The 27,061-nt window shown below is 41.2% G+C and overlaps 1 protein-coding gene across 1 annotated transcript in view; it reads left to right on the forward strand.

The window, feature by feature from the left end:
• Nucleotides 1-2,827: 2,827 nt before the first annotated feature.
• Nucleotides 2,828-27,061, forward strand: part of LOC127650683 (unconventional myosin-Ig-like) — a 72,029-nt gene continuing 47,795 nt past the window's right edge. Inside the window, exons 1-14 of the mRNA XM_052136272.1 lie at nt 2,828-3,074; nt 6,385-6,593; nt 6,848-6,941; nt 8,325-8,490; nt 8,757-8,810; nt 9,513-9,611; nt 9,864-9,980; nt 10,075-10,281; nt 10,368-10,513; nt 10,649-10,763; nt 11,056-11,226; nt 12,768-12,838; nt 18,853-18,927; nt 26,736-26,868. Coding sequence (XP_051992232.1) covers nt 2,980-3,074; nt 6,385-6,593; nt 6,848-6,941; nt 8,325-8,490; nt 8,757-8,810; nt 9,513-9,611; nt 9,864-9,980; nt 10,075-10,281; nt 10,368-10,513; nt 10,649-10,763; nt 11,056-11,226; nt 12,768-12,838; nt 18,853-18,927; nt 26,736-26,868 — 1,752 coding nt within the window. The 5' untranslated portion in view covers nt 2,828-2,979. The remainder of the gene's footprint in view (nt 3,075-6,384; nt 6,594-6,847; nt 6,942-8,324; nt 8,491-8,756; nt 8,811-9,512; nt 9,612-9,863; nt 9,981-10,074; nt 10,282-10,367; nt 10,514-10,648; nt 10,764-11,055; nt 11,227-12,767; nt 12,839-18,852; nt 18,928-26,735; nt 26,869-27,061) is intronic.

A 27,061-nucleotide genomic window follows, 5' to 3' on the forward strand; every position in this document is an offset into this window, starting at 1 on the left:
TACAGCCTTTTTATCTATTGGAATCCCATTGAAAGGTTTTGTTTTACCTGTGGTCTGTTTTCGTCATTATGATTCGTCTGTTGTCTAGACAAAACATTATTTTTAGCCATTTTGAAGGGATATTTTAGGCCTCACTCTAATGTGGACAACTATGAATTGCATTTCATTGCTCAGAACGGAAAACAGAGTACAACAACAATGCAAAACACAGAAGGGTGACACTACAATTACATTTGAAACACTGCAAACATGAACTAAACAACCCAAAACACTCTGTAACTGACACAAATTAACAATAAAATAAATAGAAGTATTTGACTTTTGCATGACACTAGCTAAAGCTACAATATCAAGGTTCACACAATTTTAAGGTTCACAGTTTTTAGATATTAGATATCTGCTTGATAAACTTAATTAACTTACAGTACCAGACTCTTTTTATCACAGATTGAAGGATAGGACACAAATGCAGGATGGCAAGTAAAGGGCTTTATTACAAAATAAAGAAAACATAATAATCAACTTCAAAAACAAAACAACCAAAAAAAAAAAACAACCGAAGTCTTCAGGAAATCCCAGGAATACAGCGACTGAAGATCACAAGACTCAACAAAACAAACTAGCACAAAACAGAACACAGGGACTTCAGTAGGAAAAAGGTAAATAGGGGTAGGTGCCACCAATGATGTTAATTGGAGAACAGCTGCCCGGAAACAGATCTGTCCTTATCCACGTGACACCTGCAAGACACAAGAGGGTGTGAGAGACAAGAAAATGAATGAAAAAAAAAAAAACATTCAAGACTAGACAAACAAATAGTCAGGACAGACCAGAACACAAGAGGGACTTCAGTAGGAAAAAGGTAAATAGGGAGCAGGTGTTCTTGGCCACAACAAGCTAGTTTTGAACAGACCTTTTGCCGCACAAAGACATACAATATAACATTTTGACTTTATAGCAATATATTACATTTTTGTCATGGTTTGGTTGTTCATAACATTAGCTCTTGAATGTCCTGCTTTATTACACTTAGAAAAAAAATGTCCTACTTGTTTCTTTTATACTTTTACACTGCATTGAAATTCATCTGTTGGAGCTATGGTTGCCAAATACAGAGCCATACAATATACTGTATAATAAACACAATTTAGTCTTACTAACATGCAATTTGTAATATTGTGATTAAGCAGGAACAGCATGTTTGTTTAGATCATTTCATACTACTGATAGCATCACAACTGCTGATTTGCATCACAAACTGCTCCTATCACCCCCTTATTTCTCCATAAATGGCATGCTGTAAATTCTTTCCTGTATCTTGTTTGGTCCTGTTGTTTATGGTTTTGAGTAGGTTTTTCAAGAATGAGATCCTAGATTAGTGTGTGTGGGCAGCACAATGTCAGACCATGTGAAAGTTCTAGCTTTTGACAGTATCTATGCCTATTACCCATACTCCCCCATGAATGAAGGACAAGATGAAGGGGGTGGGTTTACGGAAATGCCATTCATCCTCTCATAAAATAACATAATCTACACACAAAAAAAAGACTAATAGCCAGATTTGCTCAATTTTAATTTGGCAAGTTTTTGCACAGTTATAGAAGTAAAAGTACATTTAAGTGTGTGATTCAATTTAACTTAAACATTTCAGTTAATTCAATAACTTTTACTCACAAATCTGTACTTATATAAACTTGGTAAAATGAACTTTCTTTTTAGAACCTTCTTTATAAATGCATTTAACCGTGTATCACATGACATACAGAAGCCTTCCACATAGATGCTATATACATATAAACAGTACCTCTCATTTCTTCTGTTAAAAGCAAGATACAGAGCTGTGCACACAGACCTCAACATTTGGTGCCCAAAAAATTCTAAATAATACTAACAAAATCTTTCAATGTAGAAAGTCTACATTGACTCCAAGACCACAAGTAGAAGTAAACAAAGCAGTCTATATACTGAAAATATTTTTTCTAGTATATGATTCCTTAAAAGAATAGTTACCCCAAATTAAAACTTACCCTCATGGCATTCCAAAATGTACTGTACTTATGACTCTCTTTCTTCTAGGGAACACAAAATGTGAATTTTTGATCTGGTCTGAATGATTCCTTCATGAGTCAGACTGCACTTGTCCACAAGTTCAGTGACTCAATGATCCGGTGGCCGCAGATAACAGCTCACTGGTGGATTATCAGTGAATAATACGTCAAATGTCAGTCTATTCTTCATACAAAGGTGTTGTATAATTCCAGAAGACTTGAAATATAGTGCACAAGCTATATTGGCCACTTTTATAATAATTTGAAGGTGCTTATTTGTAACTCTGGAGATTGACAACCCCGGTCCTCAATCTTTCACTCTTTTATGGAAAAGATTGGCCCGGATATTCTTCAAAAACTCCCCTTTTTTGTCCACATAAGACAGAAAATCAAGCCAGTAAATAATGAAAGAATTTTCTTTTTTGTTAGTGTAAACTATTCCTTTTAAGCTTCTTTAATACACTATTTATGTTGTAAGAATATGATATATTGTTATTTGGGATTATATTTTATTTACATCCAGCAGGATCTGATCTACAGGGTCATTAAAACAGTGTAGAGGAAAGGATCTGTCAAAAAAAAAAACATCAGGGCAGGAGTTGAGGTTTCGCTGTGGCTGCATCCAGGGCCTGTGGTAACTCACGAAGATGCAACAAAGTCACGAGTTTAAAGATAGTTCCTTCCCCACTATATACACCCATGTGTGCGCAGTAACACACACAAATGCAGACGTTCTCTCAAACAGGATGAAATGCTGAAGCCAGCAGACCGCAGTCATCACTGACTATCAAGACACAGGCAACACCCACTCCAAACTTGTCTCCTCTACCGGCTTTGAGAAGACTATAGCCACTGTTCTGTTTCTCTGCCTTTCTCGTCACCCTCCACTCTACTCTCCATCCGTTTGTCCTTCAGATAGACAACTGCAGGGATGGCGGAACTGGAGGGCTTGGAGTTTGGAAAGTCTGACTTTGTTCTTCTAGATGAGGTGACTATGGAGCAGTTTATGGAGAATTTGAAGTTGAGGTAAGAGTGAACAGCTTACACTAAGTAAGGGTGTGCAATAGGCATTATATATTACACAGAAGCTAACAGCTTTAAACATAATGGCTTTCAATGACTTAAAACAGCATACTTATGTTAAGTGTTATCTTAGACTAATTTTGGGAGCGTTGGTGCTGTAGAAAAGTCTTTTTTTGTCTGCTGAACTTGACTGTTATATAATTTTCAATGTAAAAAAGCCTAATTTTGTGGTTTTAGTGCTTTTTGACTTTGCCACTCCCTCATTGCTAGAACAGACAGAATGATGAGAAAATGACAGATGACGAAAAAGAAGTGGAGGGGGAAGAATGAGTCAAACCACATTGAACTTTCCCACTCATGGCTGAGTTATTCAATTTAGTGGCTGACCGTGACAACTTAAGGGACAAAATACATCTAATCATGTCTTAGGACAGCTGATCAAGGCCAGCCATTAGAACCTTAGTGGCGCTGTTCATGAAATCAAAAGTTTCTGGTTCTCCTTTCCTTCTACTTTCAGCATTTACTTCCAAGTTCACCCTCTGTGTCATGCTTAAACTGAGTGAATCAGATGACCTTTGCGCATGTCTGTTTTTTAATGTGCTGTTAAAAGTGCATTTGCAGGAAACTGAAAGTTTCATTGCATCCTGTGTTGTCGGTCATGTTACACCTCTGAAACATCTAGGGAAAGAACATACATTTCTGACAATTCCCTGTAATAATATCATTCTTTTTATCAGCTGAGGTGTGACAAGGTCTCATGTGATAGCACTGCACAATCACACAGCAAATCAACAGAAGTCTATTAGAGCTTTATTGAAACTCTACTGAGTTAATGCTTATTACTTATTGGTTAAAGAGCATGTTGCCGTTTAATTTGAATCCTCGGAAATAAGATCTAGTGTGCCATATAGATTAAGATTATGTATAAACTCTAATGATAATGTGCTTGTTTCAAAAAACTATTTTTAGAATTAGGGCCAAAATGACTAAAACATTTTAACTATGGAAAGATGTCCATGTTTTTCTGCTGTACGCCAGGAAGAGATAGCTTTTCATTTACTAAAATTACGCTTTATTTTTTGTTGTCATAAATTCAGAAAGTCAACTTGAGCCCCACTGCACTTCCTGTTCTCACTTCCCGGTCTCGTATCACTTCCTGCTGAATATAGGCATTTTCTTTGGTTATTAATATGCTATGAATTTGCAGAAAAACCTATCTGTAAATTTACAGCAAAATTATTTAACTACTGTAATTCGTAAATACAAAAAATTCAAAAATGTTGCATTAAGCAGAATTCAGGTCAGTTTGTCCATACAATGCATGTAAATGGGTGCCATCAGGCTGCTGGCTGTTTGATGGTCCAAAAGGTATATTTAGGCAGCATAAAAGTAATCCACATGACTCCAGTCGATCAATTAATGGCTTCTGAAGCAAATCGATAGGTTTAGGTGTAAGAAACAAATCAATAATTAATTTTTTTTTTACTTTTAATCATTGCTTCCACCTTTAATTGTTGCTTCTGTTGTATCCACCTATTTCACAGGCAGCGAAATGACCTATTATTTTTTTTTTGTGCTTTGTGTGTTCTTCCAATGCGGATGCTACAGACTTCCGCTTCACAGCTTATTCCCATTACCAAGCACTGAAATATCACTGCCAACACTTAAAAATGAGTGAACAGTCTGTATTTTCTTAACGTAAATCCCTTTCTCACTAAAGGCCGCATGGGGACATTCGGTTTCAACGGCAATCCCTGAATAGATAAGTATACAATCACTCACCTTTACATGGTAAAGTTACAGGGCTCTAGCACTCTCTGCATGTGCCCTGTATGTGTGTGTGTATGTGTGTGTGAAAGAGAGAGAGAGAGATATACAGCACGCAGAGAGAGGGAATTCACGTATATTTTGCGCTAGAGAAAATTACGTTTTTTGTTGAGCAGTTCAATATGAAAACAGCCAAATCCCAGACATTTAGGAAATCTAGAAATCCCGACTGAAAAGAGGAAACATCAGTGAAAAGAGGACGTATGGTCATAATAGGTTCCATTTAAAAATCTTCAGATTTGAGGCACGTACCTTTGTATTATTTATGCATTAACAAGTGCCGCCTTTTCACACACTCTGCTGAGAACAACTTGGTCTCTCCCTCATTCACATACTCTCACAGCACGACATGAGATATGAACCTTGTAAAGATGATTAATAAAACAAAGGCTTGATTGAAATGTTTTTCATCTTTGTTATCTTCCAAAATGACGGACAGTATTTGGAATTATCTGTCAATGTTTTTAAAAAAGACAAGGGATGGAGAATTAGTTTAATGGAACCTCTGATTATTACTTCTGGTTCGACTTGGAATGTTTCAGCATTGGCAGCTTTTGGGGGCTTATCGTTGTGACATTCATTTTACAGTCATGCCACTTGTAGTTGTTATAACACCTTGCAACAGTGCGTAATTATCCAGACCCTTAGCTGCTCACCATCACCAGTTACGTTAGTCTAGCTGATAATAACTACTAAGCGGAAGTGTGGAGCATACGAGAGGAAGCCTCTCGCTGCAATGGCGCCGAACATGGAGATGTCAGAAAAAGGTGGATACTCATGTGAATGCATCATAACGCTTACGTCACTAACGCGTGGACTGCTGGCAGAAAGCGATTTTTGAAAGTTAATAAAGTTTTAATTATCGACTTGTTTCTTACACCAATCTATCGGTTTGCTTTGACATTAATTGATCGACTGGAGTCATGTGGATTACTTTTATGCTGCCTAAATATGCCTTTTGGACCATCAAATAGCCAGCAGCCTGATGGCACCCGTTTACATGCATTGTATGGACAAACTGACCTGAAATCTGCTTGTAAAAATGTATTTTTGGTTCTGCTGAAGAAGGAAAGGTATACACATCTGGGATGGCTTAAAGTTGTGTAAATCATAAGTGACTGGTTTTACAGTAAATAATTGCAAAGAATATAGAAAACTTTCATTTAAAAATAATGGTACTGATATTGAGGCTATGCTTTAACAAAATATTCAAAGAATAAAGAATGTCAGAGCTGTTGAATATTCAAAGTATACATGCTATTAACAGCCATAATGCTACTGTGGTGGTCCAGGTTTTACTCTGTTTTTTTTTTTGTTGCATTCATTGCATTCAGATGTTATACTCTGTAACTTTTTAAACTTTTGCTCTGAAAGTGCATGATTTTTTATTGAACCAAAACAGGACATATGAAAACAATTAATCTCATCATTTCTGCTTGTACATCCTGGTCAAGCATTTTGTTCACGATAAGTTTGTTGTTATCAGGTTTGAGAAGGGCCGTATCTACACATTTATTGGAGAAGTGGTGGTCTCAGTCAATCCGTACAGACAGTTGGATATCTACGGGAAGGAGGTGATTGAGGACTACAGGGGCAGAGAACTGTATGAGAATCCCCCTCACCTGTATGCTGTCGCAGATGCGGCTTACAAAGCCATGAAGAGACGAGCAAAAGACACATGCATTGTCATTTCAGGTATGGCAGCTACATCCCCACTTCGTTACACAGTCATTATTTTTAACCTTGGTTAATTTTCATATATTAAAATATTACTGTTCTTTGTTACTTCATGTAAACTATTGCGTTAACTGATATTAACATACACAACCTTATTGAAAGTGCCCCAAAATATCTAATATTTAAATTATGATTTCTGGTTATCACGCGGATCTTTGAGAATCTTAAGCGTGTAGATTAGAGACTGTTTAACACAAATCTCTGTGTTTCAGGTGAGAGTGGAGCAGGCAAGACTGAGGCAAGCAAGTACATAATGCAGTACATTGCAGCTATCACCAATCCCAACCAGAGGGCAGAGGTCGAGAGGTCAGTTTCTGGACTTATTTTTTTTTTTGCATTTAATTGCATATAAATACATATTATTGCTTTTAATATCCTATATTATGGATGGAGATTTTTTTTGATTTACATGACAATATTTGGAGAGATTTGGAGCATGTTACCTCATCCAAGAGGAAGTCAAACTTTCCAGGGAAGCAAAAGGAAAACTTGTGAAAATTCTAATGCTGAAAGTCTTCTGACTGCCGCTAGATGGCAGTATAATGCCATTTTATACAGTACAGTAATTGAGTGTATTGCGATGTGGGCAGCTTACTTGATTACTGAGATCTGAAAGTGCATGTTCACTCACAAGTACAAAGGTTTTTTGATCGCATGATTTCATTTCATTCAGGGGTCTAGCCCCTACTCGTCAGTTTGTACTTGAACGATCTTCCACATGCCAGTCCAGATGTACATACTCAAATGTATGCAGAGGATACTGTGATTTATGTACTAGTGAACAGGTGGCGCTCAAGTTATCATCTGCAATGACTATAATTTTTGATTTGACTACAAAAGTGCTTTCTTACTTTAAACGTCCAGAAAACAGCATGTATTTTTTTTTTACAAAAAATAAATAAATAAAGGGTAAAAGTCCAACCCGATATTTTAGTTAATAGTGAAAAATTACAAATTGTTCCAGATTTGAAATACCTAGGAATTATTTTAGACTCACATTTTACATTTGAAATGCATATTAAAAAGTAGTTTGTGCAGTTACATTTAACAAAAGAAATGTAAAATTTATTCGGAATCAACTTTCAATAGATGCTGCTAAAGTATTTTTACATTCGATGATTTTTTCTCATTTTTCTTAATGTATCACATCGTGGTCACAAGCAGGAAAAACTACCCTTTGACCTTTACACAGTTTATACAAACGTATTAAAAATATGTGATAAAAAAACAAATAAATATCATCATTGTCATATAATTACGTAGCCTATATATTTAAGTATATATTTTTTAATTTTGATAATTTTAATATTTGTAGACTAATGTATAAAATTATTAACAACCTTGCTCCACAAACTTTGAAAGAAGTTGTGTCATTGCGTTTAGAAAACTCCATAACTTAATAAGAGATAATGAAGTGCAACAGAGCCTCAGAATTTGGTCATCCATCTATATAGTTCTATATCTATATACAGGTGTCAATAGTTGGAATACGTAACTTTACAGTACTTAAGACAATGTCCTACTCTTGCACACTTTAAGTTACATCTTAAAATATGGTTAAAGACAAACTAAACGTGCGAACATTGAATTGTAATTCTGGGGCAGTAATCAACTGTCCATTGTCCCTGTTAAATAAACTACTGAATAAATAACATTTGTTTTTTTTGCATTGTTTGTATCCTACCACAGTGTGAAGAACGTGCTCCTGAAGTCCAACTGTGTGTTAGAGGCCTTTGGAAATGCAAAGACTAACCGCAATGATAACTCCAGCCGCTTCGGGAAATACATGGACATCAACTTCAACTTTAACGGAGACCCCACAGGAGGACACATCAACAACTATCTGCTGGAAAAAGTGAGAATTCGGTTTTACAAAAGGGTATAATGAATGAATACAGATAATGAACCTGACATTGGGATTTTCGTAGTCTCGCGCAACCCTAATGTTTTGGCCCACAAGAGCATAGGTTTGACTTTTTGCAGCACGAAGCATTTACATATTTCCATCGATCATAGTATAAATAATGGGGGGGGGGTTATTACATTTGATATTTTAGTTTAATATCGTTTCAGGTACAGTAGAATGCTTGTGACCTGTATGTAATACCTTCTCTTTCACAGTCAAGAGTTGTCCAACAGCAGGAGGGAGAGAGGAATTTTCACTCATTTTATCAGGTGAGATCATCTGTCAGGAATTGATATTCCTATGGATTTATCATATTACTCACGGAGTCCTAAAATGCCACAAAAAGTGCTTTTAAAGGGATAGTTCACCCAAAAATTTACTTACCCTCATGCCATCCGAGATGTGTATGACTTTATTTCATCTGCAGAACACAAATGAAGAATTTTAGAATAATATTTCTTACACAATGCAAGTGAATGGAGACCAGATCTTTGAAGCCACATAATAAGCAACATAAAAGTAATCCATGTCTCTAGAAGTGATATGATATGTGTAAGAAACCGATCAAAATATAAGTCATATTTTAATATAAATTTCCTTTTACTTTACCAAGATTTCTTCTTCTTTTGTTTTTTTGTGATTCACATTATTTTTGCATATCGCCGCCTACTGGTCAGGGAGTAGAATTTATAGTAAAAAAGGACTTAAATATGAATCTGTTTCCCACCCAAACCTATCATATTGCTTCTGAAGACCCTCGTTTTTGGAGCCTTTTTTTTTTTTTTTTTGGACCAACAGAGCTGAAATATTCTTCTACAATCTTAATGTGTGTTCGGCAGAATAAAGTCATACACATCTGGGATGGCATGAGGGTGAGTAAATTATGAGAGAATTTGCATTATTGGGTGAACTATCCCTTTAAATGTTTAACACAGACATGGATAAGCTTTTTATGTGTTGTGTTGATGCAGTTACTACGGGGAGGGTCTGAAGATTTGCTGAAGTCCTTGTGTCTGCAGAGAGATCCGGCAAAATATACTTACACCAGTCAAGGGGCATCTGTCACACTGGTATGTCCAAATCTAATGAGTTTGGTACAGCATCTTAAAAACAGTCTTTATGCAAAATATAATGAAATTTTTATTTTGGGTTGAAATATGACCCGTACAAGTTCTTGGTGAGATTCACCCATGTAGTTTCTCCCTATACCCATGACTTGGACTATCAGCATAGCAAAATGCACCATACAACGTATCCCCACAACGCACCTTATTTTCTTTCTCTTCTCTGTCTCCCTCCATCATTCCCAATGGGCATTAAAGGCCTCCAATAATGACTCCTTGTGTCACAAAGCCGTGATGGCAGCACTGAAAGTGATTGGATTTACTACAGAAGAGATCCGCTCCATCTACAACATCCTTGGGACCATCTTGCACTTGGTCAGTCTTTCTATCTGTTTGTAGTTTCTAATTTGATGCAACAGTAATTCAAAGTTTTACAGTGTTATTTGTCTCTGTAAAACATTCTGTTTAGGGTAGCCTTCAGTTTACTAGTGATGGTGAACATGTCGTGCTGGTTGGAGAGGACACAGTGAAGCACATGTCTGAGCTGACCTCCACAGAGCCTGAGAATACCAGAAAAGCACTACTTTACCGCACAGTGGCTACAGGGGGTGGTGAGGTCATCGAAAAGGGACACAGTGAGCAGGAAGCTAATTATGGAAAAGATGCTTTTGCCAAGGTATTATGCCCTTTGCTATTTTTGTTATTTATTTAACTTTTTTATTCTAAGTTTGTATTATATGTTCAGTTATATCTTTATGTTAGGCGTTGTATGAGAGGTTATTTGGTTGGATAGTGGGTCGTATCAATGCTGTGATTGAAGTGAAGAACTACAACCCTGCCCTGCATGGCAAAAACACTGTTATAGGTGTGCTGGACATCTATGGCTTTGAGATCTTTGACAATAACAGGTAACTCATTTATGTAGTGTCAAACTGTATTTATTAAAATTGTTTTTATTATGATATTATGCAGATCTCTTGGTTTTGTGTCTGACTTCACAACTCCACAAAATAATGTTTGTCTTCACCATTTCATGGCCGCAGTTTTGAGCAGTTCTGCATTAACTACTGCAACGAGAAGCTGCAACAGCTCTTTATTGAGCTCATTCTACGACAGGAGCAGGACGAGTACCAAAGAGAGGGAATCACATGGCAACATGTAAGCAGAACTCACACATAAATTAAACACACCTAAAATTAAAAAGATAGTTCACCCAAAAATATCAATTCTGCCATCATTTATTTACCCTCATGGAACACAAAAGGAAATGTTAGACAGCATGTTAGCCTCAGTCATATAGGCGTTTTGAGGCACAGCAATGATTCACAATATAGCACAGCATTGAGTGCCTTGTAGCTTTTTATAAAAGAACTCCTGTGTTATAATATAAGCACATGATCTTTCTGAATCCAAACGTTCTTTCTTTAAGATGCACTATTATTTCTTTCAGATTGAATACTTTAACAATCAGATCATCGTGGACTTGGTGGAGCAGCCTCATAAGGGGATCATCTCCATTCTAGATGAGGCCTGTCTCATTGCGGGGAAAGTCACAGATACAGTCTGCCTGGAGAGCATGAACAAAAAGCTAGGCCAGCACCCTCACTATACTTCCCGGAAGGTAAGCATGCACACTTCATGCAAACCATCATCCATGATTTCTCTGATCAGAACACATAAGCATACATTTTTTAAGCTTGTGGGACAAAACTGCACCCTCACATATCTAGATATGTAGTTGCTTAACATGTACTGCACTGCTGCAGTTTGACAGCAATGTCAGAAGAGGGCAGTACTCTTACACATTTTACAGTTAAAGGGATTGTTTTGTGGCTTTATTTTGTTCTGTGGGACACAAAAACAAAAGGATGTTTGGCTTGATGTTAGGAAATGACAGTCTCAGTCACTATTCGCTTCCGTTGTATGGAAAGAAAGGTGCAGTGAATGTGAATGGTACTGGGACTAACAATCATCTCCTCTTGTGGTGTACAGAAAGATAAAGTAGAAATTAAGTCATTCAGGTATATTTTATCGTTGGGTGAACCATCTCTTTAAAGTCAACATGAAAAAAGATTTGCCCTGTTTACTTCTGTAATGTGAGTTTTTCACATTACATGAGTGAAACATGATATTCAATAAGAAAAAAATGTAGGATGGTACTTCATTTTATCCATCAGTAATTGTTTTTTTATCTTAAAGGGACAGTTCACCCAAAAATGAAAATTCTCTCATCATTTACCCTCATGTCATCCCAGATGTGTGACTTTCTTTCTTCAGAACACAAATGAAGATTTTTTTGTAGAATATTTCAGCTCTGTAGGACCATCTAATGCAAGTGAATGGTGGCCAGAAGTTTGAAGCTCCAAAAAGCACATAAATGCAGCATAAAACTAATGCATAATACTCCAGTGGTTAAATCTATATATTCAGAAGCTATATGATAGGTGTGGGTGAGAAACAATCTGTGAGAGGTCAATATTTAATATTTATTTTTAACTGTTAATCTTCACTTTCTCTTTCACATTCTGGTGTGGAAGTGACTTTCACGTTCAATTAAATATTGACTTAAATATTGATCTGTTTCTCACCCTCATCATATCACTTCTGAAGACATGGATTAAACTACTGGAGTCTTATGGATTACTTTTATGCTGCCTTTATGTGCTTTTTGGACTATCAGAGTTCTGGTCACCATTCACTTGCATTGAATGGACCAACAGAGCTGACATATTGTTTATAAAATCTTTGTTTGTGTTCTTTAGAAGAAATACATTTCTACATATCTGGGATGGCATGAGGGTGAGTAAATGATGAGAGAATTTGTCCAATTTGTTATTTATTTTAGAATAATGTTACATTTACATTTATGCATTTGGCAGACGCTTTTATCCAAAGCGACTTACAGAGCCCTTATTACAGGGACAATCCCCCCTGGAGCAACCTGGAGTTAAGTGCCTTGCTCAAGGACACAATGGTGGTGGCTGTGGGGCTCGAACCAGCATCCTTCTGATTACCAGATTACCAGTTATGGTGCTTAGACCACTACACCACCACCATAAGATCTGGAATGTGCAGTACTGTCAGAAGTGTATGTTTACTTTAACACAAGGACTGTATTATACCTGTTGATGGCATGACCACTGGAACTATCTTTTTTCTTAGCTTTTCCCTACTGACAAGACCATGGAGTTTAACCGAGACTTCCGTATTCGACACTACGCGGGAGATGTTACGTGAGTGTTTGAAAGAGATGATTAATGTGACCTTTTATGTGACATTATCCTGTGCAACAGACTGTCCATTATGTGATTCAGATGCAGTTGATGTGAACAGACTGATTGCAAATGCCTGAAACACCAGTTTTGTCACTTCAGCAGCTGTGACAACAGCTTTGCAAACTTTTTGTATTGTAATAAAATAAAAATGGGTCGGTACAGCAATGTACAGCCAGACAAAACAGCATTAACTCTTCCATATGTCTGTGTATAGGACAACAGAAAGCTGCTAAAGTCGCCACTTAAACAGTTGATCCACCATATTACCATGATCTTTGACATGAAAGCGAATTCAAAATGCATTTAACTAACATAGTGTTATGTATTTCAAGGTAAAACAGAATATTCAGCTGTAAATAATGTGGGGCGGGACTTGATTTTACCTGGATTAGATTTATTTGTGAAAAGTGGGTTAAAATTGTATTGTTTAATGTTAGTTTTCCTCTCCCACAGAGCCTTGAATACCAAAAACTTTTTTTTTTGGTATTCCATCAATGACAATACATTTTTACATTTTGATGAATGATTATGAAAACAAACTTAATTTTATTGAACTCAGAGTTACAAGTTGGAAACTCTGATATTATTAAAGCATCTCTCACTTGGCTTTAGTGATATACTGTAAATCACAAATAAGCAGATTTGGCAGTTACAGTAGTTAGTTTCCTAAACGTATTTCTGTTTGATATTTTCTATCATTTTGCAATTGATTGACAGTGTTGTCACGCCCATTCAGTCAGATTTTTGAGCCAAGAGGATTTGAAATAAATAAATTAAATACTTATTGCAATGCATGTAAAAAAAAAAAAAAAGAATGTCTGCGGCAGAAATATTTATTCACATTCAAATTTTGTTAGTCCAACGGAGTCACATATATTCCATTATACGTGGCATTCAGAGATCATGCTCATTGGGTAGATCAAGCAGAGTACCAAGGGAAAGCGTAGAGTTACAGTAATAAATACAAATCAAATGCATCAACTTCAGTTAAGTTAACATTCGCCAACTATGTCTGATCTCGTATAGAATATGTCAAAATCTTTGTTTGATCGGTCGCTGTTCGTTTCCTTTGGTTCTGAAATGTGCTTGACAGTTTTTGTGACATCTTTGAACTCTCTTTTCTTCATGTTAAAGAAAGCAGCAGCTTATTATCTTATTTCAGTGTGAATCCTTGGTGCCCTTTCAAAAAAAATAAAATTGCATTACGACCCTGTTGATTTTTAATAAATGTAAGTTTAGAGATATCTAAAAGCAAACCAAAGACATAAAATACACATTTACAGCAAAGTAGTACAAGGATTCGTTTTGGCATTGAACCTTAGAATGTGAACAGCTCTGAGTAGAATCAATAGAGTTGTCATCTTATAATTATGTTCATTTCAAAAATATGTGAATGACGCATGAGACATTTATTTAAAAAGTGAATAGGGTTAGTTTTTATGTCATGTTACCTTTAATAACTGTTTTAAGAGGAAGTTTCTTTAAAGGTTTGAGGATGCAACTTTATTAATATATTAAGTTGCAGCTGCTGCAGAAGTCTGCAGAGTGCTGAAACTCAGTGAGAGCCGTGTCCTGGTTTAGGAAATAGCAAGACCTTTTCTCATTGAGGAAAGAGGAGCAGAGTGAAGCTACTGGAGGGCTCAGCTCTGAAAATAGATGACACATTTTCACTTCCTTTTCACTCTTTAATGAGTGAGTGTAACTGCGGAAGTAACTGATTAAAGCTAAATTGTCTTGAACTAAAGTTTCGTAGTGCTGCAATCTCCTAATCTCATATCTTGTGAATCTGAGTGAGTGAACAGTGAATGTCAGTGGGAGAATCCAAGGGTGATTTGTATATTCAGCGTCTCATTGGTGGCGGGTCTGAGAAATGAGATGAACAGTGTCGGGAGCCACAAGCCACATGCTTGATAATTGGGTCAAGAGTACAGAGGACTCAGTCCTTAACACTGAATGGCACTATTATGACAACCCTGCAGTAAAACCACAAAACATGCACATACACATTCTGTGACGATTGCTTTGGATCTGTCTGAGAATGCGTTTGCGACACAAATCTCCTAGATTGATGCATGTCCTTCTCTCTCGCTCTCAAATACACACAAACACACACACACACACACACACACACACACACACACACACACACACACACACACACCACAGGAAGTCCCCTCAGGAATATAGACTGTCAGAACAGGGATATCAAGCCTCACTCACAATCTGTGAGATCCCTGAGGCTCTGCTGTCAGTGATGGAGGGAGGTCTCGCTAAATATACCAACCCCTTATCAGCACACCCCAAACCATGGCCTATTTCCCTCTGTCTCTCTCTCTCTCTGTCTTTCTCTCTCTTCCCCCCTTCTCCTTGTCTTCTCATGTCTTTCTTTATCACTTCCGTGTTCTTTCCCTATATGTCATCCATGTCCCTGGCTATGTTTAGAATAGCTTACTCTTACTATGTATGTGCATAAAGTATGCACATTTTATATATGCAGGGAACAGTGTTGGGTGTAATCTGATTACAAATGAATTAATAGCGATAATCTAATGACTTTTTTAGTACTGAAAGTAGTGTAACAAATAATTTTTTGTAATCAGATTACAGTTACTAACTAGGTGTGGTGGTGGCTTAGTATGCTAAAGCACATAACTGTTAATCAGAAGGTTGCTGGTTCAATCCCCACAGCCACCACCATTGTGTCCTTGAGCGAGGCACTTAACTCCAGGTTGTTCCAGGGGGATTGTCCCTGTAATAAGTGCACTGTAAGTCACTTTGGATAAAAGCGTCTGCCAAATGCATAAATGTAAATGTAAACTTTAAATTAAATTAACTTCTAAGTACATTACTTGGCTTATACTGGCAGGTAATACTGCTTGTTTATGCTACCACATTTGCCAAAATGTGCAGTATACAATCTAAAAGAAATTACATCTTTAAGATATTTCTATGCTGAACTGAATAAAAAACAAATACTAACTGTTATTTCCAAGAGGGTTACTGGAGGTAATTTGACAACAATGTAGCGTACTGTTTGAAACATTTATCATTGCATAGAATACTGTTTCACTTACTGTTTTTCAACATTAGGTAGTATACAAATACTGCACAGTAATCAGTAAGTAGAAAGCTAGTATTCCATTCCAAACACAGCTTTTTTGTCTTTTCACTTCCTCTTTCTATCCTCTCTTTCATTCCACTCATCTCACATTCATCATATGACCATTTCACACCCTAAAATAAGCATCATGCCTCATCTTGCATGCACTGAATTGAAACAGATGTATTTTATGCTTATATTTTTAATGGCTATCAAGTAAATTTTCTCTATAACACAGTGCCTTTGAGAATTCACACTCCTTGACTACATTTCTTATATCCAGGTCAAAGAATGTGTTGGTATGTTGTAAGCACAAACAGTTCCTTCTGGAACATTTGGGTTTACGCCTGTTCTCACCCCGTTTTCTGGAAGTCTTACTAAAGAAGGGCCACAGGGCAGCATCTGTCCACCAAGGACTGCTTTTGCCCCTGTGATATTGCTATTGCACAGCCATGTGGGCATACACGTGTTGTGTGAGTGAATGTGAAGCGTGTGTGAAAATGACAGTTTAAGCAAAAAATGTGCACTTGAATGTATAAAGCAGTATTGTTTATACTTGAGTGAATGAGCACGTGTCGGTGTGTGTGGGTCTGACTGTTAGATGAATACATCTGTGCTTTGCTAATCCGGTCTACAGAGCTGAATGGACTCTGGGCTGCTCTGATTTTGTACCTGGCCAACACACACAACACATTCTCTCAAGCATTTGACACTTTACGTAACGCTTAACAAATAACAGTGAACAATGCTAATTCATTTGTTTTTTGTTTATTGTTCCATTTTCTGGGCACGTCCTTGGGTTTAGAATTGGTCCTTTGCTCATTTGATTGCCCCTTACTAGTATAAAACATTTGACTGTAGCTACACTAGCTAACCTAAAAGTACCGTAAAGTGCCAAGTATTTAGAGATGCCACCTTCAATATGGTAATATAAGGGACATGTCATGCTCTCCTCTGAGGTTTCATATTGAATTTTAATAGCATAAATAGAGTAAGGTCTTGGTTAGGATTAGTAAAGCATAAAATTAAAAACTCACTAGAATTATCTATTGGCAGACATAATCTGATTTTTAACCTTATCTAGTCTCTTTTAGAGAAAATAAACTTGCTTTTGGCACCACTCAGTGGACATTTCAGCTGGAAACTGAAATGATATGTACAGAATATAACTTATTAACGCTTTGGCAAAAATGTAGTTATAGGGCCCTATTTTAAGAGCGCTAGTGCTAAGTGCAGCGCTATGCCATATATCATAAGCACAAAGCCAGTGGGCATGGCCATGACATTTTGGTATTTTTATGCAAGCATGCACTAAGTCTTAATTCAGAGGTTCTTCTCCAGTTATTGCGGCATCTGCATCCTATTATATATTCCATTTCCTCAAGCACAAGTGATAGAAACAAAGGCAGCACATTCATAAGAAGTTAGTAGTGTAAATGGATTGTATGCAATGAATTAGAAGAATAGAAATATGGACACACTCCTGTTATGCATAGAAAATGTTATTCTCATCAGGATTTGGAAGTATGTTTCATTAAATTATAAGGAATGTAAGTATTATTAATAGTTTATTTTGATTTTGAACAATTCAATTTATTGAAACTTGAAAAAATTCTAATTACATTTCAAACGAAACAAAAATATAATCAAAATAAAGAAGTTGTCAAAAAATCATACCTAATCCAAATATTTTACCCTCTCCAACTTCTTTCACCAGCCTCTTTTACTGTGACTTAAAAATCACGCTATGACAACAGGTGTAAAAATACCAATATAAAATGTTATCTTAAATACCATTGTAAATATAAACAATAATAATAATAATAATACAAAAATAAATGAATATCATGATAGATAGTTTAACATAAATCTCAAAAATGTTTGTTTCATAAGTTAAAGAGTTTGAAAAGGAACTTTATTACCACCTGCTGGTGCAATACCCAACTGCAAACGTAGGAACTGAATTTGGACTGCACTGAAAACAGACCTGCTTTCAAAATGTCTTAGTGCAATGACCTATTTCTCAGAAAAATAGCGAATTGAGCTTTGCGCCACATCATTAACACCCACAGATAGCGTGAACACTCCCACCACACCAGCGCTTTGCTCTGGCACGAAAACTGCTCTTAGAATTAGCGTTCTCATGAAAATTGTATAAGACGTAGCACACAATATGTAAGGGACACTGGCAGCACTATAGTGTGTAACACATATTATGGTAATAATTCAGCATATGGCATGAAAATATTTTTGAGAAGTGGACATGTCTTGCGGTGTGGCATATTAAACTCCAGAAGTCTAAAACTACTTTAAACAGCCTTGTGCTACTTCTGTGATAATTATTATGCATGCAGTGTTATATCCATGTTGATTCTATTTTCTATAAAAACTCATCTGTCACAAAGCAGGACTGTTTCATATTAACAAGTGAAGGCAAAAGGGTGATTACAAATATTGAAAAACCAATAACAGCCCTACAATACACACTTTGACATTTATATACATTTTTATATATACTAAAATCTTGATTTATATATCAAAGTATCAAAGTACCATCTAATACCATCATATCATGTTCACCAAAATGCCAAAATATATGAATAAAAAGAATGTAGCCGATAAACTTCTTATGACCTTTCTGCATCATACTGATTTTTGAACTTTTTTTGCATCATACTGCCAAGATGGTCCAGGTGTTTTGTAGGTTTACCTGTGCGTTTTGTGAGTCATTTGTGCCTTTGTGAGTCATTCATAACCACTGAGTCACTCAGTTACTGTAATCGTATTTTCCTTTTTGTTTTAAAGCTTGTGTTTTTCTAGTGATTTATCTCTATTCATGTTCCTCTCTTTTTCCTCACTTCCCCTTTCTCAGGTACTCAGTTGAGGGTTTTCTAGATAAGAACAAGGACCCGCTGTTCCAGGATTTCAAGCGTCTGATGTATAACAGGTAGTGATGGGAGGCTTTTACCTTCCTTTCAATTAAGAGTATTACACCCAAAATTCTGTCATTGCAGACTCACCTTTATGCCGTTCCAAACTAAATGACTGTTTCCCCTCTGTGGAACACAATACAAGATTTAATGCAGAATGTCTGAGGTTGTCTTTTCTATACAATGAAATTAAATGAGGACTGGGGCTGTCAACAGGGATGCAAACTCCTCACCTTTTGGCAAAATTCGCTGTTTTGTTAAAAAAAGGTAACTTTTGTGATTTGTGCTGAGCCGAAGAGTTTTTGTTGTTCTACAGCAGCACATGCCCAGTGATTCTGCGTTTGACAGGAATGGAGTGGCTCTGAAGAAGTGGTGCTCGTAAAACTTCTCATTCGTATCATAATCAAACTGTATGGCTTGGTTCACATACTGACCAACTGAATAAGGGGGGCATGTTGTTCGTTCACTTTGACATTGTGAAACTCTCATGTTCATTAAATTGAGAAAGGGGCATAAGAGCTATAATTGATGGTTAAAAGTGACTGATGTTTATACAATGAGGAGCTTTTACATGACTCACGTCAACACTGCTGAATATGTTGAAGTTTATCGACTGAAGCGTCACCGTTCACCGTCCAACCGTCCAAGTGATTGTCTCACTTTTTTCGCCCCTCGTGAGTTTGCATCCATGTGTCAAGCTCTAAACTGCCAAAAAGCACCATAAAACATTCCATAAAAGTAGTTAAAATGACTTGTGTGCAATATTTCAAGTTTTCTAAAGCCATATGATAGCTTTGTTTGAAGAATAGACTGAAAACGTTTGGTTACGTATGTAACCTCCGTTCCCCGAGGGAGGGAACGACACGTTGTGTTGGAGAAGCGACACTAGGGGTCTCTCTTGAGCGCCGATATTCACCTCTGACCTATTGAAAAGGGCCAATGAGAGTTGGCAGTCAGTATTTGCATACCCGCCCCGCGATACAGGTATTTAAGCGGGGCAAATACGGAAGTTTAGTCAGGATTTTTCTGAGGAGCCGAAATGGTCCGGCCACAACAGTGGCTCGGTTCAGCGACATGGCGGAGGAAAGACACAACGTGTCGTTCCCTCCCTCGGGAACGGAGGTTACATACGTAACCAAATGTTCTCCTTCTGTCGCTCTCGCCACGCTTGTGTCGGAGAAGCGACACTAGGGGACCCATTCCAATCTTGCCATGTGCTGAACCGTGTACGTGAACTGCCGATAAAGAGGCGGGCAGGGATTCATCCAGTGCCGCGCATCGCCTGTACCTGGCTGCACGTACTCTTCCCCAATGCCCCATACGAACATCGGGATCCTTCTAGTTACCCTGAGAGGGGAACAAGGCGATGTTTGCCAACATGGGAACGGGCCAGCCTGGCTGGGCCTCTTTCTCTCTATATTTCTCGCGATAGAGCAATCACGGCCGGGCCCTTACACGCATATAGGGAAGGGGTCTTACCCAGACCCTGCGGAGACCACACCTGCCCTTTTTCTTGGGGAGGAAAAGTGGTAGACACGCCACACGGCCGCCTTAGGGCTCGTGTGGAAAGTATGGTGCGGTGGTAGATCCAGCCTCGAAAGGGGGAGTTGCTACAGCACGGCGACCGGGCAGCAGTAACTGCCTAAGGGAGACACGGGGGTCCGCACGTAAGGGGACAGAACCGTGGAATTACACACAGGGGGAGTCCGAGCAGGAGGCCTTACCTGCGGAGCACCTATACCAGTACAGGGTAGCCATCAGGGTACCCGCAGTGGCTTGGGTCGGCGAGTTCCTCTGCTGCACTGTGGACCCAGAGGGCTGGGGAGGAATCGACCAGGGTCCCGACTCGGAGTGGGGCGCCCTGGGAAAAAAGGCGCACTACTTAAACTTGACGTCAGGAAAAGGGCGCTGGGCACAAGCGATCCACCCGGCCGGTCAGTCTACGTGTTACCAAGTTCTACGGCTCGGACCTGACAAAACACGAGACGCAACCGACTCAACGCGAAGGTTGTAAAACCTCGCGAAGGTGTTGGGTGTTGCCCAGCCCGCGACTCTACAGATGTCTGCTAGGGAGGTGCCCTTGGCCAGTGCCCACGAGTACGCAACCCCCCTTGTTGAGTGAGCTCGGACCCGCAAGGGTAGGGGCACGGCCTGGGTGTGATAAGCCAGTGTGATGGCGTCAACAACCCAGTGGGCGAGCCTCTGTTTGGAGACGGAATTCCCTTTCTGCCGTCCCCTAAAGCAGACAAAGAGCTGCTCAGAGCGTCTGGTGCTCTGTGTGCGGTCCAGGTAAATGCGCAGGGCGCGACTGGACATAGCAACGAAAGGGCTGGGTCTGCCTCCTCCCGGGCAGCTTTGCAGGTTCACTACCTGATCTTGGAATGGTGTGGTAGGAACCTTGGGCACATAGCCCAGTTGCGGTCTTAGGATCACAGACGTATCCGCCGGACCAAACTCCAGGCAAGTGTCGCTGACAGAGAACGCTTGCAGGTCCCCGACCCTCTTGATAGAGGCGAACGCGATCAGCAGGGCCGTCTTAAGAGAGAGGGCCCTGAGTCCAATTGATTCAAGCGGCTCGAAGGGAGGTCTCTGGAGTCCTGCCAAGACTACCGAGAGATCCCAGGAGGGAACTAGGCCTGGCCGGGAGTGATTCAACCTCCGGGCGCCTCTCAGGAACCTGAGGATCAGGTCGAGCTTACCCAAAGACTTGCCGTCTACAGGATCGTGGTGGGCGGCAATGGCGGCAACATACACCTTGAGGGTGGACGGGGACAGCCTCCTGTCCAGCCTCTCCTGTAGGAACAGGAGCACTGACTTGATCGCAGCATCTCTGCGGTCTTCAGTTCGGAAGAACACCAATCTGCGAACAAGCGCCACTTTAGGGCGTAAAGGTGCCTGGTAGAGGGGGCTCTGGCTTGGTTGATTGTATTCACAACGGTCGCCGTAAGCCGCCTAGCTCTTCTGCATCCCGCCCAGGGACCAGACGTGGAGGTTCCAGAGGTCTCGCGCGTGCCAGAGCATGCCCCGCCCCTGAGAGAGGAGGTCCTTTCTCAGGAAATTCGCCAGGGAGGAGCTATCATGAGAAGCCTGAGTTCCGAGAACCAAGTCCGAGTGGGCCAGTAGGGGCCACTAGCGTGACTTGCTCCTCGTCCTCCCTGACCTTGCACAGCACCGGTGCAAGAAGGCTCACTGGGGAAATGCGTACTTGCGCAGCCCCGAGGGCCAGCTGTGTGCCAGCTGCCTGTCCCGAGGGGAGCCTCTGTTAGGGCGTACCAGAGCGGGCAGTGGGAGGTTTCCTGGGAGGCGAACAGGTCTACCTGGGCCTTGCCAAACTGTTCCCAAATCAGCTGGACCGACTGGGGGTGAAGCCTCCACTCCCCGCCGGGCAGGCGTTGTTGTGATAGCGCGTCCGCTACGACGTTGAGCTTGCCGGGGATGTGAGTGGCACGCAGCGACTTGAGCCGCTGCTGCGTGCCCGCTGCACACGGCACCCCACCCGGACCGGGAGGCATCGGTTGTGACCAGAACGCGTCGGGACACCTGCTGCAGTGGCACTCCTGCCCGTAAAAAGCAGAGGTCTGTCCAGGGTCGGAGTGTTTTGAGGCAGGGGGGGTGATCCTTACCCGATGCGTGCCGTGGTGCCATGCTTGTCTCGGGACTCGAGTCTGGAGCCAGTGCTGGAGTGGTCTCATATGCATCAACCCCAGCGGCGCGACCGCCGCGGAGGACGCCATATGCCCCAGGAGCCTCTGGAAAAGTTTTAGAGGGACCACTGTGCCTGGCTTGAAGGAAGCGAGGCAATCCAGCAACGACTGAGCACGCTCGCTCGTGAGATGTGCTGTCCTTGAGACTGAGTCTAACTCCAACCCGAGAAAAGAGATGCTCTGAACCGGAGTGAGCTTGCTCTTTTCCCAGTTGACCTGAAACCCCAAGCGGCTGAGGTGCCGGAACACCTGGTCTCTGTGTGTGCATAGTAACTCTCGAGAGTGTGCTAAGATAAGCCAGTCGTCGAGGTAGTTGAGAATGCGGATGCCGGCTACTCGTAGCGGGGCAAGAGCCGCCTCTGCGACCTTCGTGAAGACGCGAGGGGACAGAGACAGGCCGAAGGGGAGGACTTTGTACTGAAACGCCTGGCCGTGGAACGCGAACCGTAAGAAGGGTCGGTGTCGTGGCAGAATTGAGACGTGGAAGTACGCGTCCTTCAGGTCTACCGCTGCGAACCAATCTAGATGCTGAATGCCAGCCAGAATATTTCTCTGCGTGAGCATTTTGAACGGGAGTTTTAACAAGGCCCGATTGAAAACTCGCGAGGTCCAGGATTGGTCGTAAGCCGCCTTTCTTGGGTACAATGAAGTAAGGGCTGTAGAAACCGGTTGGAGGGATGGGCTCTACGCGCCCTTGGCTAAGAGGGTCGCGATTTCGCGCGCAGGGAACTGGCATGCTCGCTGTGTACTGCGGAAAGCGGATGCCCCTGAAGGGGGCGGAGCCGGGCAAACTGAATTGCGTAACCGAAGTTGAATGGTCCGGTGCAGCCAGCGTGATGCATTGGGAAGCTTAAAACCACGCTTCCCAGCTCTGGCGCTTAGGGGCACCAAAGGGACGAGTATTTTGGACGTACCCGGCGGGGCCTCGCAGCGGGCCGGAACAGGTAATGCAGCGTCGGGCAGCTTCGTTGTGGCCTGAAGCTGGGGTGCTGAGAATAGACTCAAAGCACTTACCTTGCTCGGGGGTTCGTGAGACAGGGGGCGTGGGCCGCCTGCGGGTTGCTCGACGCTGGGGCTGAGAGCTGGGCCCGGGTTGAGGCGGAGCAGGAGCTGGTTTCTTCGCAGTGGGACGCCCTCGGTGGGCAGACAGGGCAGGGCCCGTAGCGGCAGGTGTGCGGCGGGGCATGATATGGGAGATGGCCTCCGTCTGCTTCTTCACCGCGGAGAACTGTTGGGCAAAGTCCTCGACAGTGTCGCCGAAAAGGCCAATCTGGGAGACAGGTGCGTCCAGGAAGCGGTTCTTGTCGGCCTCACACATCTCGACCAGATTGAGCCAAAGATGGCGTTCCTGGACCACTAGGGTGGCCATCATCTGTCCGAGTGCCTGCACTGTGGCCTTCGTCGCTCTCAGGGCGAGGTCGGTCACTGAGCGCAGTTCCTGCAGCACATCAGGATCAGGTCCACCCCTTGCATGCTTCTGAGAGCTTTGGCCTGGTGGACTTGCAGGAGGGCCATCGCATGCAGGGCGGAGGCAGCGTGTCCAGCCGCACTGTAGGCTCTCGCATTGAGCGAGGATGTTGTCCTACAGGGCTTGGATGGGAGTACGGGGCGACCACGCCAGGAGGTAGGGCTACCGGGTTATAGATGGTGCGCAACTGCCCTATCGACCTGGGGAATCGCCTCGTATCCGTGGCGCTCTCCGCCATCGAGGGTGGAGAGAGTGGAGCGGGTGGCACCTAGACGAGCGGAGAGCGGGGCTCTCCACGTAGACGTCAGCTCATCATGCACCTCCGGGAAAAACGGGACCGGGGGGATGCGAGGCCGCGAACGGCGCGCTGTCCCCAGGAACCAATCATCCAACCGTGAAGGCTGTGGGGAGGACGGAGGGTTCCAAACCAACCCCATGCTCACGGCGGCCCGGGAAAGCATGTTGGACATCTGAGCGTCGGCCTCAGCCTGGGCCTGCTGGCCCGAAGGCGGCAGTCCAGGGGAGTCCTCGGCATCAGACACCGCACTCTCCGATGCAGCGGTGAGCTCATCTGCTTCGGGCTCGGGAGGATAGACAGCCAGGCCGTGAGGCGAGCCGCTATCGCCGCGAGCGTGGACGGGGACCAGCGAGCGTGTCGGGAACGGGAGGTTCGCGGGGGCTACCCGGCGAAACTGCACCCGCTGCCGCCTCCAAATCGCCCTCAGCGCCAACCGCATCGCCCTCAATCCCGTGGGAAGAAGGAGCAATGCGGGTTGCAGCTGCTTGCTGAGCAAGCTACGCGTAACGGTCATGGTCATGTTCTCGCAGTGAGAACATGAACCATCCACAAACGCCGCCTCGGTGTGATCGCAGCCCAAACACACGAGACAGCGCCTGTAGCCGTCTGAAGCAGAGAGGCTTCTACCGCATCCAGGAACGACACAGGGGGCGGAAGGGCATCTTGAAAAAGACGCGTCCTCAAAAGGAAGTTCAACGCCGCTGTGTTTGCTCTTTTAGAGAAATTACTCTTTTAGGGAAATTACTCTTTTAGTACACAGTGTGTGTGTGTGTGTCTGCGCTGTCGAAGCGCTCAGGGGCAACAATGCACGCCGTGCAATGAGAAGAGAAAGCCGCTGTTGTGCGCCGTCAAGATCCAACAGCATGCAGATCGTCAGAGGAAACAGGAACGTTTTAATGGCGTGTAACTCGCAGCAAACTGCAGAGACCATCGGCTCCGAAGAAATTTTCTGACTAAACTTCCGTATTTGCCCCGCTTAAATACCCGTATGCGAGGGCGGGTATGCAAATACTGACTGCCAACTCTCATTGGCCCTTTTCAATAGGTCAGAGGTGAATATCGGCGCTCAAGAGAGACCCCTAGTGTTGCTTCTCCGACACAACGTGGAGAGAGCGACAGAAGGGGAAGTCAATATTCACTGAAAATCTTGCCCCTCACTTTAGCTCATAATTCTCATTCACGCTTGTGATGTCAATGGCAATGAACTGCACGTCTTTTAACAGACACACAACCGTTTGGTTCAAAATGAGGTAAATGATGACAGAATTTTCACTGTAAATTAATTCTCAAAAAACTTTGATCAACATTCATTTATTTAATTATTTGGATATAAGCTGTAAAGTTGGCTGGTCATCTTTGCAAGATAATTCTTTTTTTAGGGTGATTCAAAACTCTGCAATTTAGTTTGCAACATTGGCTGGGTTACTTCACATTATCTCTAACTTGTATATTTAGATACCATTTTACACTTATTATTCATTTATGTTTTAATCTTAATCCATGGCATGAACAGTTGATTTATTTTCATGCATTTAATTTTCATGTGCATCCTTATATCAGTAGCTAAGGGTAAAACAGGGTAGTAGGCTCTGTGGGGTTAAAGGCTCCATTGATTTTATTTTCTCCCAAAACATTAAAAAACTAAAAAACTAACACAGAACTTTCCTAAACGCCTGTTTGTCACTATACACTGGAAATATTCCTAATCCATTATATCTTTGCATTATATCTTAAGGTATTGAGGCAATTTGATCGAATTTTTATTATTTTTTAAAACGTTGCGAATTTATGCAGCTCATGAAAATGCCTTAAATTATCATATCTTTTGAGACAAAATAATTATTTATTATTTTCAGATTTGTATAATGCCATTAAATTAAAATAATTTCTATAACAGTCCAATAAGTGAAAGGATAGTATATGGGGTAAAAGCCCCCTGTTGAGGGGTTAAAGGCCCCTATTAAACACGTTGGTTTTCTTAAGTGGGGCGAATAGATTTGTTATGAAAAATGTTTAAAGTGGGCTCACATTGACTGATCCAATCATAATAGAGATTAGTTTGTTTATAGAATATTGAGATGTAATAAAATGCCAGATGTGTTTGAAATAAACAGGAAATGGTCGACATATTTCTGAAGTATTTATTTTGAGCAAGCATCAACTTAATTTGTTACTCAAAAAGCATGCGTCAGGGTGTCTCAAAATTATTTATATCTATTGCCCTCTTGTCTACACAAAATCACTTTAAACTACCTAAGGGCCATTAGCCCATGTGAGTTTTTTTTTTTACATACTTCTTTTCCTTACTTCTTTTCCTTGGTTTATATTACTCTCTTTTCTAAACCTGTCATATAGTTCGGACCCAGTCCTCAAAGAAATGTGGCCTGATGGGAAAATGAGTATCACAGAGGTGACCAAACGGCCTCTTACTGCAGCTACACTCTTCAAAAACTCTATTATTGCTCTAGTGGACAAACTGGCCTGTAAGGTAAGAACTGCTTAAATGTCATATTTAGATTAAAAGTATTTGAAATGTATTTTTATGTTTATATGTATTATTATTATTACATGGCTTTCTGAAATATTTGATTCTAAGGTTAAATCATTTAAAATAACGACTGCATAATTGATTGGTGTCCCAGGCAATCGATTTCCTACATAGTTGTGCTAGTTCCATATCT

This window comes from Xyrauchen texanus, chromosome 10 (genome assembly GCF_025860055.1).
Source record: "Xyrauchen texanus isolate HMW12.3.18 chromosome 10, RBS_HiC_50CHRs, whole genome shotgun sequence".
NCBI classification, from domain to species: domain Eukaryota; kingdom Metazoa; phylum Chordata; class Actinopteri; order Cypriniformes; family Catostomidae; genus Xyrauchen; species Xyrauchen texanus.